At 46.8% G+C, this 16,480-nt stretch overlaps 1 protein-coding gene across 1 annotated transcript; it reads left to right on the top strand.

Moving 5' to 3' along the window:
* Nucleotides 1-5,124: 5,124 nt before the first annotated feature.
* On the top strand, nucleotides 5,125-11,407 carry LOC308225080 (2-epi-5-epi-valiolone synthase-like; the record flags this gene model as incomplete). The annotated part of the gene is made up of 5 exons (XM_080625542.1): nucleotides 5,125-5,294; nucleotides 7,300-7,999; nucleotides 9,523-9,756; nucleotides 10,368-10,620; nucleotides 11,307-11,407. 5 exons carry the CDS (start codon nucleotides 5,125-5,127, stop codon nucleotides 11,405-11,407), a joined length of 1,458 nt encoding a protein of 485 aa, XP_080481668.1.
* Between the last annotated feature and the right edge of the window lie 5,073 nt (nucleotides 11,408-16,480).

Raw genomic sequence — 16,480 nt, 5'->3', positions numbered from 1 at the left:
TTACACAACCTCTTCAGGAAACGCTGCGCTTTATGCAGCCTGATGATGCTTTGGGCCAACAGCAGAGGTCAGAATTGGCTTCATTTATGCAAGCACCAGACAAGTTGAAGCAGAGCTCATGGCTGGCTGTGGGCCGGCTAGGCTGTGCTCAAGGCTCTGAGTGCTAAGGTGAGAGGAAATTTATGTAACTACTATCTTTTTATGTTCCTGCAGGAAATAGGGTTCATTTCAGTGCATAGTTTTACACAACCCCAGCAAAGTTTCTGGACTATATTAAGCACTAAACTAGATCACCTGGTTGCCTCCCTTTGGCTCTATCTATGCACAGACATGTCTTTCCTTTCCCCATCTACTTGTGCATTATCTTTCCCATACAAACAAGGGGGAAAAACAATTAGAAAAGAAAATAAATAAATAAAGAAAGAAAGAAAGAAAAAACACCAGTAAAACTAAAAGAGAGCTCACTCAGGGGAGGAAAAAGCTGCCAAGTGCGAAGCAGAGGAGTTCAAGTCCCACTATGAAGGAGTATGAAAGCATTGCTTTAAGCCTCCAGCAGCTTCTTGAAATGAACCCCAGTTGCCAGCAAGATGGTTCCCAGCAACTTCCTTGGTAGATGCTGAGGGCAGTCAGCCTGTTTTACAGCTAAGCGGAAGGGCAGTTAGCAGCTTCTACTGACTGAAATCATGCACTTGTGGTTCATACTAAAGTCAGGAGGCAGGACTGCAGGTGGAGGCAAAGTTGTATGTGGGGACATCAGAGTCCCCTGAGCAGTGCAGCACCATGAAGGGCATGCTGCTCCACAAGTGAAATTAAACTCTGAGGCTTGGGCTTAGATGGCACTTTCTGGGTGGGGGAGCTCAGCCAGGAAAGCAAATAACAGGGTCCAATTTGTAGGGTGCTGCCCAGGGGATGGCACGGAGGCAGTCTGGATTTGGGAAAATCAAAGCAAAGATACCACATCGAAACATGCAGGACCAGATCTTCGGTTCCCATCTTTGGGCTTTTGGTTCCCATTTTTGGGCTTTTGGTTCCCATTTCACCTTCCAGCCTCTAGATCAATATTGCAGCCCCAGAAGAGCTTCCCTTCCCAGCCAAGGCAGAGCATTGATCCTGATCCGCTCAAACACCGTGCTGCCAGACAGCTCTATGCTCAGGTACCGAGTGTTTGGGCAGGAGCTGCTCAGTGCTAAACCAGTCTGATAAAACCATCCCAAACAGTTCCAGCCATCTCATTCACCAAGGCACCTCAGGCACTGACAACAGCTTATCACAACACTCACCACTTTGTTTTAGCCTGCAAATACACCTCAGCTGTTCCATTATACCAGGCCACCCTGTTTATGGAAGCTACAATACAATGCTCAAGCTATGTCCTTACCCACCAGAATCCTGCACACAAAATTGCAGCCTCTTGGTGATACTTTTTGACCCAAACACATTAAACCCAGCTGTGATGTATGCCCACCATATGGATGGAGCGGTAGCAGGATGGGGTTGTGGCACATCTGGGGCTGCTCAGTGGCTCCAAACCCACCACCCATGAGCCCAGGCAGGGCCATGCACTGGAGCACAGACTTGTCATAGCCCGCAAGGGGGAAAAAAGCAGGCAGCATGGGCCAAACCCAACTGCCTTTCTATTAAACATTGCAGAGCATCCTGAGTAGAGCCGAAGTAGCTGAGGTGTGGAAGCTGCTGCTCATGGCAGGAACCAGGGTGCTAAACTCCACCTGAACTTCAGGGGAATGCAAGGAAAACATGCACAAATTGGTGCATTTTCTATGGGCTCTGCTGCTGGAAAAGCAGTAGAAAAGCTGGATGCTGCCCTGCGCTCCCCTGCTTGCACTGGGAGGCTCTGGAGTTACTGGCAGACAGCACACCAAGCACACCTTTGTTTTAATACGCACTAAAGGACAGTGCATGATGCAGGGGTAAGTGGTACACACTGAAAAGCCCAAGGCAGTCAAGGGTAGTCTTTGGCAGCTCCAGTGGGCTTCACATGAGGCTGTGAAAGAACGATGTCTCTCTGTTCAGAGCAGCCTGTATTCCCACCCTCAGCTGTTGATTTTAGAACAGGGACAAGAAAGTCAGCAAATATCTCATGCGTGCCACACCAGGCACACAGGGCTAGCATCGAAAACACTGAGGCAAGGTTAAAGCTGCTGAAAAAATTGTTATAAAACAAGCATCCCAATCCATCAGAAATCAGTCACAGCCAAAGCTCTCCTGGTACTGCGAGTGCCCACCTTCCCCCCCATTGATTTCCCTTGGGAGCATCCTCCTCCCTCCACTCCAGATTCCTGCAGACACATCTCCCCTGCTCAGCCTCAAACTCCTCTCCACATTAAACCCTTCCTCTGCTCCTTTCTGCCAGAGATGTGAGCCTGCAGGTCACATCTCTGCAGGTACTGGGTGACCCAGGACTGTGGCATCACAAGGTGCCCTCCTGTCACACCATCTGTCCTGGAGCTCCCCACCCCGCACAGGGAGGTTACCTGCGGGATTGTGCATGTTGCTTCTTGTCCTCCGGCCGCAGAGGGTGCTGCTGTGGCTTTGCTCCCCTGGGTTTGCTGCCCTGCAGAGCAGCACGTCGGCGCTCAGTGTTAGTCGAGGGGATGGGCTTCCCCCGCAATCACCTGAGCAGAGGATGCGCAGGGAGGATGCCCCCAGGCTGGGGCTGCACCCGCTCCAGCTGCACCCGCCTGCACTCACCCAGAGGACAGGAGCAGGTGAGATCCAACCCCACCTCACATGAAAAGAGACAGAAGACTCTCAGTGCCTTCGCTTTATGTAAAAGCAATGCTCATATCCTGACCCCAGGATGCTGCTGAGTCTCAAGGAGGTAATCAGCCAGTTTCATAACCTTCTGGTTACATAGAGATGTGTCCCAGCTAAAGCACCAGGTATGAGGCCAAAAAGTCCCAGGATTTTGAGCCCCAGATTACCTACAAGTGGTCCATAATTATGAAATCGACATTGCCCTGCACAGCCGAATATCGGAGATGCTCTGGATCCAGCTCGGAGGCCAGATCTCTGCATGGGCAGAGGGAGGTTGTATCACACAGGTACCAGTTGACCTGCACCCCCAGAAAGGGTCCCAGGAGTGCACTGGCTGGAGGAAGCATCAGAAGAAGCAAGTGGGAACATTGCAAGTATTCAAAAGCCTAAGCCGGCCTGCAGCAGAGTTGGAGCAGAAAAGGCTGGTGAGGAATTAAAGCAAAGTAACTGAAGAGCATGTGATGGACCCGAGGTCAGAAAGCCATCTCCTCTTCACACAGATGAAACTCAAACTGAAGTTAATGAGGAAACATGGACTACCCCATAACCAGAGCAGCATCTTTCACCTCTGGGATGTATCACCCTGGGCTTCTTCAGTCAAGGACCAGCCCAATGTACCTGCAAAGCATGGCTAGAGTCCATGGGTGGGCAGAGGAGGTGAACAAGCTGTGGGGAGCAGATCTTTGTTTCAAGGCTCTTGGCATCTATTCTACAGGACCAGTGGTACAAGGACATGGCAGGTCTTGGCCATGGCAAGCAAATGGGCATTGGAAAGTCACTTTGTAAACTTCTAGAATGAAACTGAAGACATTTCAGTGCCCCCAGAATAGAAAAGGAAAGTATAAATGGAAAATAAGTAAATGCACAGGACAAAGGAGAGAAAGAAAAGCAAATAAAGCAAGTCCCAGTGCTCAGCGGATTGCTATTAATCAGAACAAATAAACAAGGCAAAGAGGACAGACCTCCTTGCATGTATAAGATTATTCCATTTTATCAGTTAGTAAACCAACTGCATTAGACCTGTAGTCCCTGCAGAAAGCAAGCCAAATTGTGTTTGGATTGGGAGTTAAAAATTCAGACTAGAATTTGATAAACTGGCTAAAAGCTTTAGTATGCCATTTAATCCACCCTCCACTAGCTTTGGAGGTGATTTGGGGCAAGTTCTTTCTATTCCAGTGACTCTATTTTCCTCTTCTGTAAAATGGAGATAACAACCCGCCCTCTTTGCAATCCAGTGAGAACTAGATGTTAGGAATTATTATCCTTCCTGAAGCAAGGCTACGTTGCTTTGAAGTTTATGCTTATAGCTCTTTCCCAAAATAATTTTGAGGTAAACGTAGGTTCCTAAGTGAGTTTGGCTGTAGTTACATCTTCAGTGTGATGAAGTGGTCTTGTCCGATAGGCTCTTGAAGAATCACTTTTTCCAGCCTCTGCTTTTACGTCTAGTTTTGTTTTTCTTAAGCTATGTTTCTGGATAGCTTTTACAGACACGGCCAAGAAGATGGTGAAGGCAGGTTTGTATCTCTAGGCACTGCTGCTGAAATCAAAGGAAGATCTCCCCTGTGCTCAGCACACAGAGCTGGATGCCAAGGGAATGTTTGGTGTGGCAAGCTGAGCCCAGGGCCCTCTGAAAGCCCCAGCTGGAAGATGAACTGTGCATCCCTTGGTCACTCCACCACACCATTGCTTCCCAGAGAAGGCAAATTCATCCCTCTGGCTGACTCCACCCCACAGAACCAAGGTGCCTTTGGGGCAAGGAGATGAGGTCTCCAAACTCAGCTCATCCCCCAAAGAGCCCCTCTATTTGTTTGTTTCAACCATAAAAGCTAAAAACAACATTGAAAAAAGAAAAATCAGTTCCTCAACGCAAGAGAATGCCAGGAATGTGAGCTCAAAAGAGGTTTAACCAGTTGGTATCGACCCCTGCCCCATGCTCCTGCTGCTGCCTCACCTCACAAGAGAGGGTTAAAGCTGCAACCAGACCAGAGGCTCCACACGGCAAAGTGGAGAACGTTGTGGCGAATCGCACAAATTGCCTTTCATAACTTTAAATTTGCTGTAGGGCATCATGTTGGAAGTTAATGTATGCACTCCATTGTACTTCTTACGCATTATAAAATCAGCCGATTATACAACCCCATCCTGGTACCTGCACGTGTCTTCAAAAGCTCCTGCCATCCCTAACATGTATCCCGCATTAGGTAAGCTTAGTTTCGTAATTAGTTTCCTCCATGGAGACAAGACCTCCCCTCCCAACACCTGGTCACCTGCAGCCTTTAAAAGGCACCTCAAAGCCACCCACCAAGTTACAGGAGATCTCTTGACAGGGAGATTTTCCCTTCTGGAAGCATGCCGGTGTTCAAAGAGGCCTTTGCCACAGCAGCCCTGGCCACTGTGCCACAGGAGCCCCAGCAGACAGACTTCCAACTGGTGCGAGTCAAGAGCACGTGGTGCCGGATCAAGAAAGGAGAAGCCCTTTCTGGCTGCGAGGACAAGATAACTCTCTCCGAAGCAAAAATGTAAGTATCAGAGCCCATGTTGGTCATGGGCAACTGCTCTGGCTAGCCAAACTGTGTGGTCTCTCCCTGGTGGGATGTATCTCAGATGGAAGAACCTTAAACCTACCATTATGTGTAAAACCATGGGAGAGTGGGCTTCAAAGTGCAACATGGCAGCACAGGTATTTGCTGTTCTTGGCATGACTTAGCCAAGTTATGGAGGGACTTTTATCAACAGCCTCAATTTTTATAGATGGGAGGTTTACTTTGAACTTGTGGAAAGCTCAGGCAGGGATTTCTGAATGCTGCACTTGGGCTCTTTTTCCCTCCTGTATGTACATGAAATCCTTGTGTGCAAATGTTCATGCAGAGGCATGGGAGAGAGATGCATTTATAGAGACAGCTGCAGATAAATGAAATGCCTAGATGGGAAAAATAAACACAGTAGGTCACTGACAGGAGCAAAACCCATACATATCACTTCTCTCAAAGTCACCTAATGCTGCTTTAGACAGAGGAGAGAGACAAATTTTCCCCAGGGATGCATACAGCTCTTTGCTGATATTACTTCTTTCCACTGAATTATCCTTTAATTACAGGATACTCTGTGTCATGAGCACGTGGAGCCCCATTTTGATGCGAGTCTTCCTTAATACAGCCACGTTTTTCATGACAGTTTTCTAGCATTTCTCATACTCAGGTTTTAATGTCACAAGTCTAACCCTTTACTCAGGCAGGTTGGAAGGATCTTCACCAGTGCTGGCAAAGGGCTGTGGGTGCCCACAAGCATTGCTCAGATGGAGCTGCAGCAGATATAACAGGATCTCAGCAGACTTCAGTCAATAGCAGGATGAACCTAGGGCCTAGGTTGCAAGGGATGCTAGCTGTGCCATGTGGCACCCAAAGCTGATTCCACCAATTAACATTCAAAACCATTCTGTCTCTTAGAAGGGTAACATGACAGAGATGGGTGCACAAGCAGTTAAAGTAGAGCTAAAAGGTGTACGTTTGGTGCATTAAAATGCACGTAATGATGCTTTTTCTAATACTGCATTTTAAAAGCCCAGAAGAAAATTTCTGGGAGGTACAAATCCTCACTGGTTTTCTTTAACACTTTGAAGTTCGACTTAGAGGCAATTTGGTAAAGAAATCAGAGAAGCATCTATTTAGAACTGTAAGAGAAACTTCAGTCCTGTGGAAAGAAATCGGGCATGTCGGGAAATCTGATTATCCAATGAGCCATCTGCTCATTCAAAACACGAAAAAAAGGTTCAGAAATTTTCAGGTTTTACCCAAATGCAGCTCAAGAAGAGGTCTTAAATAAAATAATTTTGCAGTTTCCTTCTCTTTTTTTGTTTCTCTTTCTTGATTCCAAACAAACTAAAACAGCCACTTGTTTTCCCCTTGCTCCCCCTGTCCCACAGAAGTAATAAGTGAGTCATAGAGCCTTGTTCTTCACTGTTTTAAGATACTATATGTTGGCTTTGTAGGCTTTTGTCTATCCTTTAAAACTCCAGTATAGAAATCTTTTCCAACCCTCAAATCACTATTTTCCCTATTTGGGATAAATTTCTATCATACCTCTGTCAAGGTAAAGAGATCCAGGGCTCCATTTGGAGCATTGCAGAAGCACTATTTGATATGGAGGTGTGTGGCTGTGTGTAGAGAGACAGGAATAAATCAACTCTTATCACCCACATATATTGGGCAAAGAATGTTTCCTCCATAAATACTTTGGAAAACTTCGGCAATCTTTTCTCCACTCACATTTTGGAAGCTGAAATGATTGGTCTGGGGTTTTCTGCTGGGGTTTTCTGCTGAGGTCTTCAACTCCCAGCATGAATAACATGCTCCAGCCCTATCTGATCATTGCCACATAGAAATTGTCATTTGACTGTGCAGTAAGACATGGGAAGTTTCTCCAGTACTAAAGCAGGAGAGCCATCCTACCCTCGCACCCCACATTTTGCAGTGCACAGGCAGAAAACTCCACATTCCCCACCTCCCAGCTACATCCTTAAACTAGTTCAGACATGCAAAGTACAAAAGAAGAACAAACTGATTTCAAGCCATGTTTTCTGACCATTGCCAGAGGTGAAAGCATCTCCGAAGCTGGGATTTCCTGGACGATTGAAGCTCCAATCTATTTTTGCTACAAAGTGGTAGAAACATACAATATACTGGATCCCGCTAACACTACTCTGCTCTGGGGTCACATTACTGACCCAAAGCAACTAGAGCTAGCCACTAGCAGCAATAAGAAGCTGAAGCGCTTTATTGTCATAGATGAAGTCGTTGATGAACTTTATGGCTCCAAAGTCAGAGAATACTTTAAAGAGAACAATGTTCAGCACAAAATCCTTGCCTTGCCTACCACTGAGGAAACAAAATCCATGGACTTGGTCTTGAAGATCTTACAAGAAGTCCAGAACTTCAGCATTGACAGGCGAACCGAGCCCATCATTGCCATTGGAGGAGGCGTCTGCCTGGACATCGTAGGACTGGCTGCGTCGCTCTATAGAAGACGTACCCCTTACATTCGGGTCCCAACCACCCTCCTCTCGTATGTTGATGCCAGTGTGGGGGCAAAGACCGGGGTGAATTTTCTGCAGTGTAAGAACAAGCTCGGTGGCTACACTCCCCCTGTAGCCAGTTTCCTGGACAGATCCTTCATCCAGAGCATTCCTCGGCGACACATCTCCAACGGCCTCGGTGAAATTTTAAAGGTATGAAATTTTGCAACTGCAGTTTTCCAAAGCTGAAACCATAGAATGATAGTTTGGGTTGGAAGGGATTATTAAAGGTCATCTAGTCCAACCCCACCTGCAACAGGCAGGGACATCTTCAACTAGATCAGATTGCTCACTACCCCGTCCAACCTGACGTTCAGTATTTCCAGGGCTGAGTCATCTAACACTTCTCTGGACAACTGTTTCAGTGTTTCACCACGCTCATCATAAAAAATTCTTCCTTATATCTAGTCTGAATCTACCCTTTTTTAGTTTAAACCATTACCCCTTGTCCACAATAGGCCTCTAAAAAATCTGCTCCCATCTTATAAATTCCTTTGAAGTATCAAAAGGCCACAATGCTGGTAAAATGTCCATCAGCATTCATGGCATTGTATAAACCATCTTATGGAAACAAAGATGGGCCATTAGGCTGCATGGGGACTTGTAACTCTCACTGAGCATATATATGTATATTCTTACAGCTGCTAAACTTGTTAGAACTTCCCTTACACACAGCACCTGGTACTAACCCTGAGGAGTTAACCCCAGCACTCAAGGACAGGCATAGACACAGCACAACCAGGCAAAAAAAAGCATCTTCCTGTTGAGGCTGATCTGCAGCACTCAAATGAACTGCTGGCACAGAATCTGAGGTTCATTACATTGGGGATTAATAATAATCTGCCAGATCATTTGCACCTACCTCGCTGGCTATGTCGAGTGTGGTCAATCCATCTACCGTGAGACAAAGTCCACATCTAAAATTATCTGGAAAGTGCACAGTAAATGGTTTTATGCCTGAAGAGCTTTGAAAACTTTTGATAAAGCAAAGGTTCAGGCTATCAAAGTGTGTTAGAGATGAGTTCATCAGTAGCATTTTTCAGCGCTGCACAGTGGGAACTCCCCAGGACACCTGGAGGTTTCTGGCAGTCACTGGGAAAGCCACAGGTTCCCATTCCCCACTGCAAGACAGGGCTAATGCCTGAGTCAGAGGGTGAAAAATTACACACTTGTAACAACAAAAGTGCTTCTGAACCCTCAGAGTCTCTATACTGCAATGCTTTCCCACCTTCCCCTGCCCAAAGAGCAATCCCAAGTGCTCCCATCATCTCTGCCATTTTACCTGAGCCCCACTGATCGTTTCCACACCACCTTTTGCACACAGCTTCACATAGCTGACAAGATGTGTAACATCACCAGGTCACATTCCCTAGGGACCTGTTGAATATTCACCAAACAAACACATGCTAACCAGGAACTGTGTCTACAGAAATACTTTTTCAAGTTGCAGAGGTAGAAATTGCACATGTAGCAAGTGCTCAGGTACTGGAGGGTTGGAAATAGATGATGTTTAAGGTCCCTTCCAACCCAAATCATTCTGTGATTCTGTGATTTCTTTGCTAGTGTATAATATGATAATGTGATATTATAGTTCCATCTATTGAAACACATTTTCAACAGCACATACAGGGATCACATAGTTATCTTTTAATTCTCTCTTCCGTTCTTTGTCCTAGATGGCACTCATGAAACACAAAGGGCTGTTTGATCTGCTCAAGAGACATGGAAAATACCTGCTGGACACCAAGTTCCAGTCCTGCAGTGGCTGTGCTGACCGTGGGGATGCAGCACTGCAGACTACTAGGATTGCCATTGAAACCATGTTGGAAGAGCTGGCTCCCAACCTCTGGGAGGATGACCTGGACAGACTGGTTGATTTTGGTCACCTTATAAGCCCAGAGCTGGAAATGGTGAGTGACAAATATTGCAACATCCATTGAACAAAAACATCAAAAAAAAAAAAGGAAATAAAAAAGTTTTCAGTCAGCAGCATGAAAACTGTGTGGGAAAGTAGCTAAACTCCAGGTTTGTGCATGCTACCTCAGGTCACCCAATGCACCCAGCCTGGTCCTATTGGATAAAGAGACCCATGCCCCGTTTCCCCCACACTTCCACCTGTGTTTCCTATTCAGACCACAGGCCAGTTATTGCTTCTTACCAGGCACTTACCTAAGCACAAAGACAACCAGAAATTGCCACTAAGGAATGAAGGGGGAAGATTAGACCTTAGGCAAGATTTAGAGCTCTTCCTTCCATCCCATGGTGCTCTTTATCAGTGATTTGAATAGGAGGAAAATTAGATCCTGGATCCCTAGGGGAGATTCTACATGTAATTAATCACATATATAAAACAGATCATCCTCTGCAGCCCATAAATAACAAGCTGCTAACATCCAACAAACCTGTACTTTTACTGCTGCGAGCTGAATGTCAATTTTCAGTACTTTTAGAAAGAAAAATCTACGTATTTCCTATTTGCCAGCCCAAACCTTCCCTCCCACATGCCTTTGCTCCATTCCAGAGGGTTCTGCCGGCACTGATGCATGGAGAAGCTGTGAACATCGACATGGCATTCATGACATACGTTGCCCACACACGGGGGCTCATCACCGCCGAGGAGAAGGAGCAGATCATCCAGTGCATGAGGGGTCTGGAGCTGCCCGTGTGGCACAGGGGCTGCAGCTGGCCCCTCATACAGACAGCCCTCATGGAGCGCCTGAAACACAGCGGGGGGCAGCCCCGGATGCCGCTCCCCACCGGCCTCGGTGTAGCAGGTACTGCAATGAGGGACATCAGGGGGACCCAGGAGGGGGTTCCTGGGGGGCAATGGGCATCCACCACAGTGACATGCTGGAAAACATGCCCTTAGCTCTGCACTTGTACATTCCTGCTTTTACTTGTGCTTTCCTGAACACCTCAATACACCCATTGAGACACAGGATCCTTCTCTTGTGTGTAACCACTCAGTTAAGGACTGAGTGTAATTAATTGCAGTATGATCAACCAATTCGCTTTACAAAGGTGTTTGCAAATGGACAGTCTAAACACAGTGCTCTGGCAGACAAACCAACAATGTCATAAGGGAAAAACAATTCCTCTGTAGTACTTAAAAATATTTGTTAATATTTCCTTAGAAAAAGGAATTAAACATACTAGTGTGCCTAGAAATAATACTTGAAAACTAAATAGTATCTGTCAGTAGCTGGGATTAAACATTCGTAAGATTTAAGAGTAAAGCTCAAAACAACTAACCTCTGACATAGAAGCAATGCATGGGACCAGGTTGTGATCTCTTGCATCAGTATCCATTCAGACTATTTCCATGAAGCTCAGTCCCTACACACTCACAAGAAAACAGACTCATAAACTATTTAGAGCTACTCTCCCCCATAGCAAGTTAGCGCACGCAAGCAGGAAAAGCTTCTCTGATGTACTCTTAACTAGAAGTCTTATTTTACAGAGATATTTAATGACACTAGTGAAGAGACCCTGGAAAGAGCATACAAGCTGTGGGTCAGGGACTGCAAGACGGAGCTGGAAGAAAAGCCGGCTGCTCTCTGAGAGCTGTGAGCCTGAGCTGATGGCCCTGTCCCACACGTGAAGTTGTCCACATCGTAAGTTAATGAGCAGGATTACACCCCAGAGCTGCGTGGAACAAGAAGAATATAGGTACTATCTGACCTGATTTACCTCTTTCAATTTGCTCTATTTGAAATTAATACATTAGTGCTCAAGAAGTAGTGGCCCAGACGTGAAACCACCAAGTGCCCGTAGCATAATTCATAGCAAACTGTCCCCTTTGAGTTAGTGAGCAGTATTTATTCATTCACTTGGCTAATCCAACCTGGGCCTGCCAGGGCCTTGCCCAGCGCTGTCACACCAATGCTTGTTGTTGGACCCCTGAAGCCAGGAGGTGTATGTGACCCACAGAGCACGTAAAAAGAAGCGGGGCATCTCCATGGCACCATGAAAAGCCTCCATGCTATAGAAAACACTTGAAGTGGGTTATGTCCTTCACTGGTTTTGGCATTCTGAGTTGTTCTTGTTTTTCAGCTCACTGAAACTAGCTAAAAAAGTAACTCAGGAGCCAGCCTTTGATCCTGGTGTAAGGGAACGACACACTTGGATTATAGGCACCATCACATACCTACAAATCAGCACAACCACTGCTGTTGAAGCACAATGGGAGCTGTATCTTAACAGCATGGTAACCCTATGCCTTGGGACTCTTAAGACACTGAGGACATGCTGGCAAGACTCATCTTGCTGCCAAAACGCATAGTGGTGGTTTTACTGCACACCCTCTGCAAGCGGTGTGACAAATAGGGTACTATTTGCGTTAGTGTCGCCTATGAACAAAGCTGAGCTACCAGGCTACCGCACAGAACCCCATGGGCATCCCTATGGAGCATGTGCCATGAGTCTCCTCATACCTGGCTGGGGCTCCTTCCCCATAGTGGTGCTTTCTGGGTAGATAAGGTGAGCTGTGGAAAGCCGAGAGAAACAATGGGACTCCAAGTGAGTTCATCATCTTCAAGCAGCCTTCGTGCCATGTCTCAGGATGCTGACAGACTCACAGCAGATTGTACATCAGATGCTAGCTGAAAAATGTAAAGGCAATGTCATCCTTCTCCCTGGAGGATGCATCAAAGGGATCACAATCAGCAAACAACCTTTGAATTATTTACAGCATTATTTTTTCCCCTTACGCCATACCTGTTTGTGCTGCTGTGCTGCCTTCTGTTCTGCTGAAGTAATAAAAGCTATTAAAACTGGAAAACTTCTAAAATAATTATTCCATCACTGCCCTCATTGAGTGCCTGTGGACATTTGCATGAGCTCGAGAGACAGACACTGGGGGGATGAGGAACAGAGCTGAAGTAATAAATCCCTTTTCCTCTTTAGCCTGGAGAAGATGTGCCTAAAGATACACAAAAATACTTCCTCATCCCTTCTTCAGAGCCACGCGTTGCTTTAGCTTGAGAATGGGCTTTCACACAGATGGTACCACCTTACCACGCAGCAAACAATAAAAGCACATCCTCAGAGCCACATCTTGCCACAGAAATAATCCCTTAATGCCCCGAGTTGAGTACGCCAGTGGCTGAGGATATAAATGAAACTGTTCTGTTCCCAGCCCATCAAACAGGTTCTGCCAGCCAGTTCCAGACAGCAGCCACCAGGAGGAGAAAGCATCGCTAGGAGTCACAGGGAAGCCGTCTGCACCGTCAGCCTTTCACTGGGACTGGAAGGGACAGTGCAACGGGGGGCTAGATGAGGGCCTGAACTTCTTAGGAGTGTGAGGGAGCCCCAAGGACAGCAGTGCTGAGGGGCAGTGTGCTGACAGCCTGCACTGGGGAGCTGCTTGTTCTCTGCCTTATCTGGTGCTGGCTACCTCTTGAATATGATTTAGGACTGGAGACCTGTATCTTCAGTGCTCCTCTCCTGGGGTTTATAGTGATCACCTGGGTACACTGGCGCGTAGTTTATATCCTCTCCAGCAGCTGGATGGGCCATTTTCAACATAAGGTAGTCTAGAAATGAACGAGGTGCAGGAAACGCCCAAGGCCAGGTTGGACAGGGCTTTGAGTAACCTGGTACAGCAGAAGGTGTCCCTGCCTGTGGTGAGTGTTGGAACTGAATGAGCTTTAAGGTCCCTCCCAAACCATTCTAGGATTATGAGCTGCCCAATAGTCATTGCCCTTCAGTGCAGCAGTCCCACTCCTGCCTACCCACGTGGAGGAGGTACCAAACAAGCATCAACTTGAGTTGCCTGTTTTAAATGTCCAGGGAAAGACTCTCAGCATCCCAAAGGCATTTAGCACTCCAGTTCCATAGAAAGCCAAGCAGCATCTTGGCAGGGTCCAGCCAAACTGAGCCCAGAAGCATCCCAAACCACACACACACATTAAAAGCCCAACATCTAGGATTGATGCTCTCTCGGGGACATGGCTGCAGGTTACCTGCCATTCCCACACGCTGGCTTTGCCTCCATCTTCAGAAGCCAGTGTGTGTGTGTGTCTAACAACACATCAAAAGAGCTGGAGCACAATTAAGACTGAAAAGTGAACACACGATTATTACTTTTTACCCTCCCTTCTGCTGCAGGTGACAGAACGCAATCAACCCCTGACGTGCTTGGTTGCTTAGTAGCAGCCAGCCACATTTTTAATTATATACTAAAATATGCTCAAGAACACAAAACGGCTGTGTGACTAATACGTGGATATCAAGACAGGCATGTGACAGCAGCTAAATTGCTTCAGTGTCTGATAAAGAGTGGCCCTGCCAGGCTTGTCATCGGAAGATCAAGGGAAGGAGGTGGAAATTATTATTAATAAAACAGTGACTTTTTAAAATACAGCTTATGGTTGCAGTGCATTTTTTTAATGTCTAGCATGAATTTAATTCTTTTCCATTTATTCAGCTTTGATTTAATTCCTGCTTTTTCAAAAAGAACCAGTATCATTAGACCTAAGATCTCTGCTTATTTTCTTATTACATCCAATCTCGTATTACTCCAAAATAGAAAAGTTCGGAAGCCATACAGGGCAAAGCTGGGCTCTCCTCAGCACAAGCTCTTCATAGATTTGTTTGATCAAAACTACTTTAGTGGTCAGAGAACAAGAAATTATTTTGTTACTTACAAGTTCTGAAGTAATTTCTTTTGCAACAACCTGCTCCAGGAACTGCTTTTCAGCAGGGAAAAGAAGAATGAAAGAGGAAGAATATGAGCTCTAATACTTTTAATAAGATCCCTTCCCATGCAAACCATTCTGTGATTAATAAAGGAGTATCTGAGCAGTTACTGTCCACATGGCCAGTCAAAAGCATTCAGTGTGGCCAATGTAAAATCTGAAGCAGGCCAGAGACCTCGAAGGCACTAAAAGGTTTGACTGGATGTGTTTGAAGTGGCTGAACAAACAGCGCAGAACGTAACAGCGACCGCTCTATTCTTCCTGTGGTGCAACACGTGCTCAACCTTTCTGCGCTTGCCTGGCTGGAGCCGGCACCCCCAGCACAAATTACACACTGTGTTCAGAGGAACAGCTTGTGAATGGCAGTGTTAAATCACGGCTCGCCTCAGAGCAAGGCGAGTTCACTGCCTGTGCCGGGATGGAGCTAACGCGGTGCCGCAGGGGATGCCACCGGCCAGCGATGCCGAGATCATCACCACAGCAGGCATGACCAGCGAGGGCAGCCTGCCCACGTCAAAGCCTCGCAGCAGAAAGGATGCAGCCCCACAAGAGTGTGCTGTTCCCTGCTTTTTTAGTTGGTGTCTAACTGGCTGCTATTAAAGGCAGAAAGGAGGAAAGCCAGCGAGAGCAGGGAGTGCTGGAGAGGCACTGCTGAATGGTGGGAGAGCAAGGGAAGGGTTTGAGAGAGACCAGAGCACCCAGGCTCTGTGCCCCATCTACCAAACCCTGTTCAGAGCCCAGAGCACATCTCAGGGACCCACTACACCTTTACCAGCACCGGTCTTACTCCTATAGGATGAGCACCGTGCTCAGATGATGGATTTCACGCTAGAGCCAGGCACTTGCCTTCCTTCCCAAAGGATTGCAGCTGCCCAACCTACCAGTGGCTATAGAGAGGTGACCACTGACAGGCTGTGCCCAGCTCCCAAAGCCTCTGACATGGGGTCCTGCCCTCAGCAGATAAATCGAGCATTGAGGATTTCTCCCATAGCTCCTTTGAGACAGCATCCACAATAAAGCAACTTTGTACATCAACCCCATGGCGATCTCTATAAATACATTAAAAGAGGAATCAATGTTTAGATGTTTTGCATGCTCTGGCTTGTCCTACTCACTTAGCAGCCTTCCCATTGCCTCGCACAACTCTTGGGGCAGCATTAATATAGAGGCCTGTCACAAGAAACATCATTTCTCTTTATGACCATAGAGCACAAAGGTGCCTCAGCCCCAGGAAGTGCAGGGATGGGGTAGAAGAATGGCAGCAGAAGGGGCTGGGAGCTGCCTTCTCCTCCTTCAGACATGCATCTGTCCATGTTCAGCACTGACAGAGTTGAATCCTTCTCAGCCTTTGCAACCTTTGAATCCTTTGCAACCTAGATGAGAAAGTTGTAACAAGGAAGAAGCTGCAGCCTCAGGCCTTGGTGGAGATCAACACGAGCTGCTGTGAAGTGAGTCACTCACACAAACCTGGTTAAAAATTAGGCAGTTTCAGGGAAGGGTGCACTTTGGCTCACAGGCAAAGACAACAGTGACAGGCAGTGCATGTGCATTTAGCCTGTGAGCCAGCATCTTGTCTTACTGATTTTAGTAAGTCAGGATGGGGTTGTATAATCAGCTGGTTTTATAACACGTAATAAGTACAATAGGTGCATGCATTAATTTCCAACATGATGCCCTACAGCAAATTTAAAGTCATGAAAGGCAATTTGTGTGATTCTCCACAACATCAGGAACCCCCTTTACTGTGTGGAGCCTCTGATCTGGCTGTGCCTCTAACCCTGTGGCCATGCAATCCCCACCTCCTTCCTGGCATCAGGAGCTACCAGGCTCCCAGCTGCATCTTCTCATGAGGAAAGCACAATGCAGTGATATGGTGACACTGCCACTGGTGTGACAGGGTCCTGCTGTGCTGCCTCACCATGCAGTTGAGCCCTGC

This window comes from Psittacula echo (genome assembly GCF_963264785.1).
Source record: "Psittacula echo genome assembly, chromosome: 9".
NCBI lineage: Eukaryota > Metazoa > Chordata > Aves > Psittaciformes > Psittacidae > Psittacula > Psittacula echo.
The sequence above is the reverse complement of the archived record's forward strand: the minus strand, read 5'-3'. Positions and strand labels throughout refer to the sequence as shown.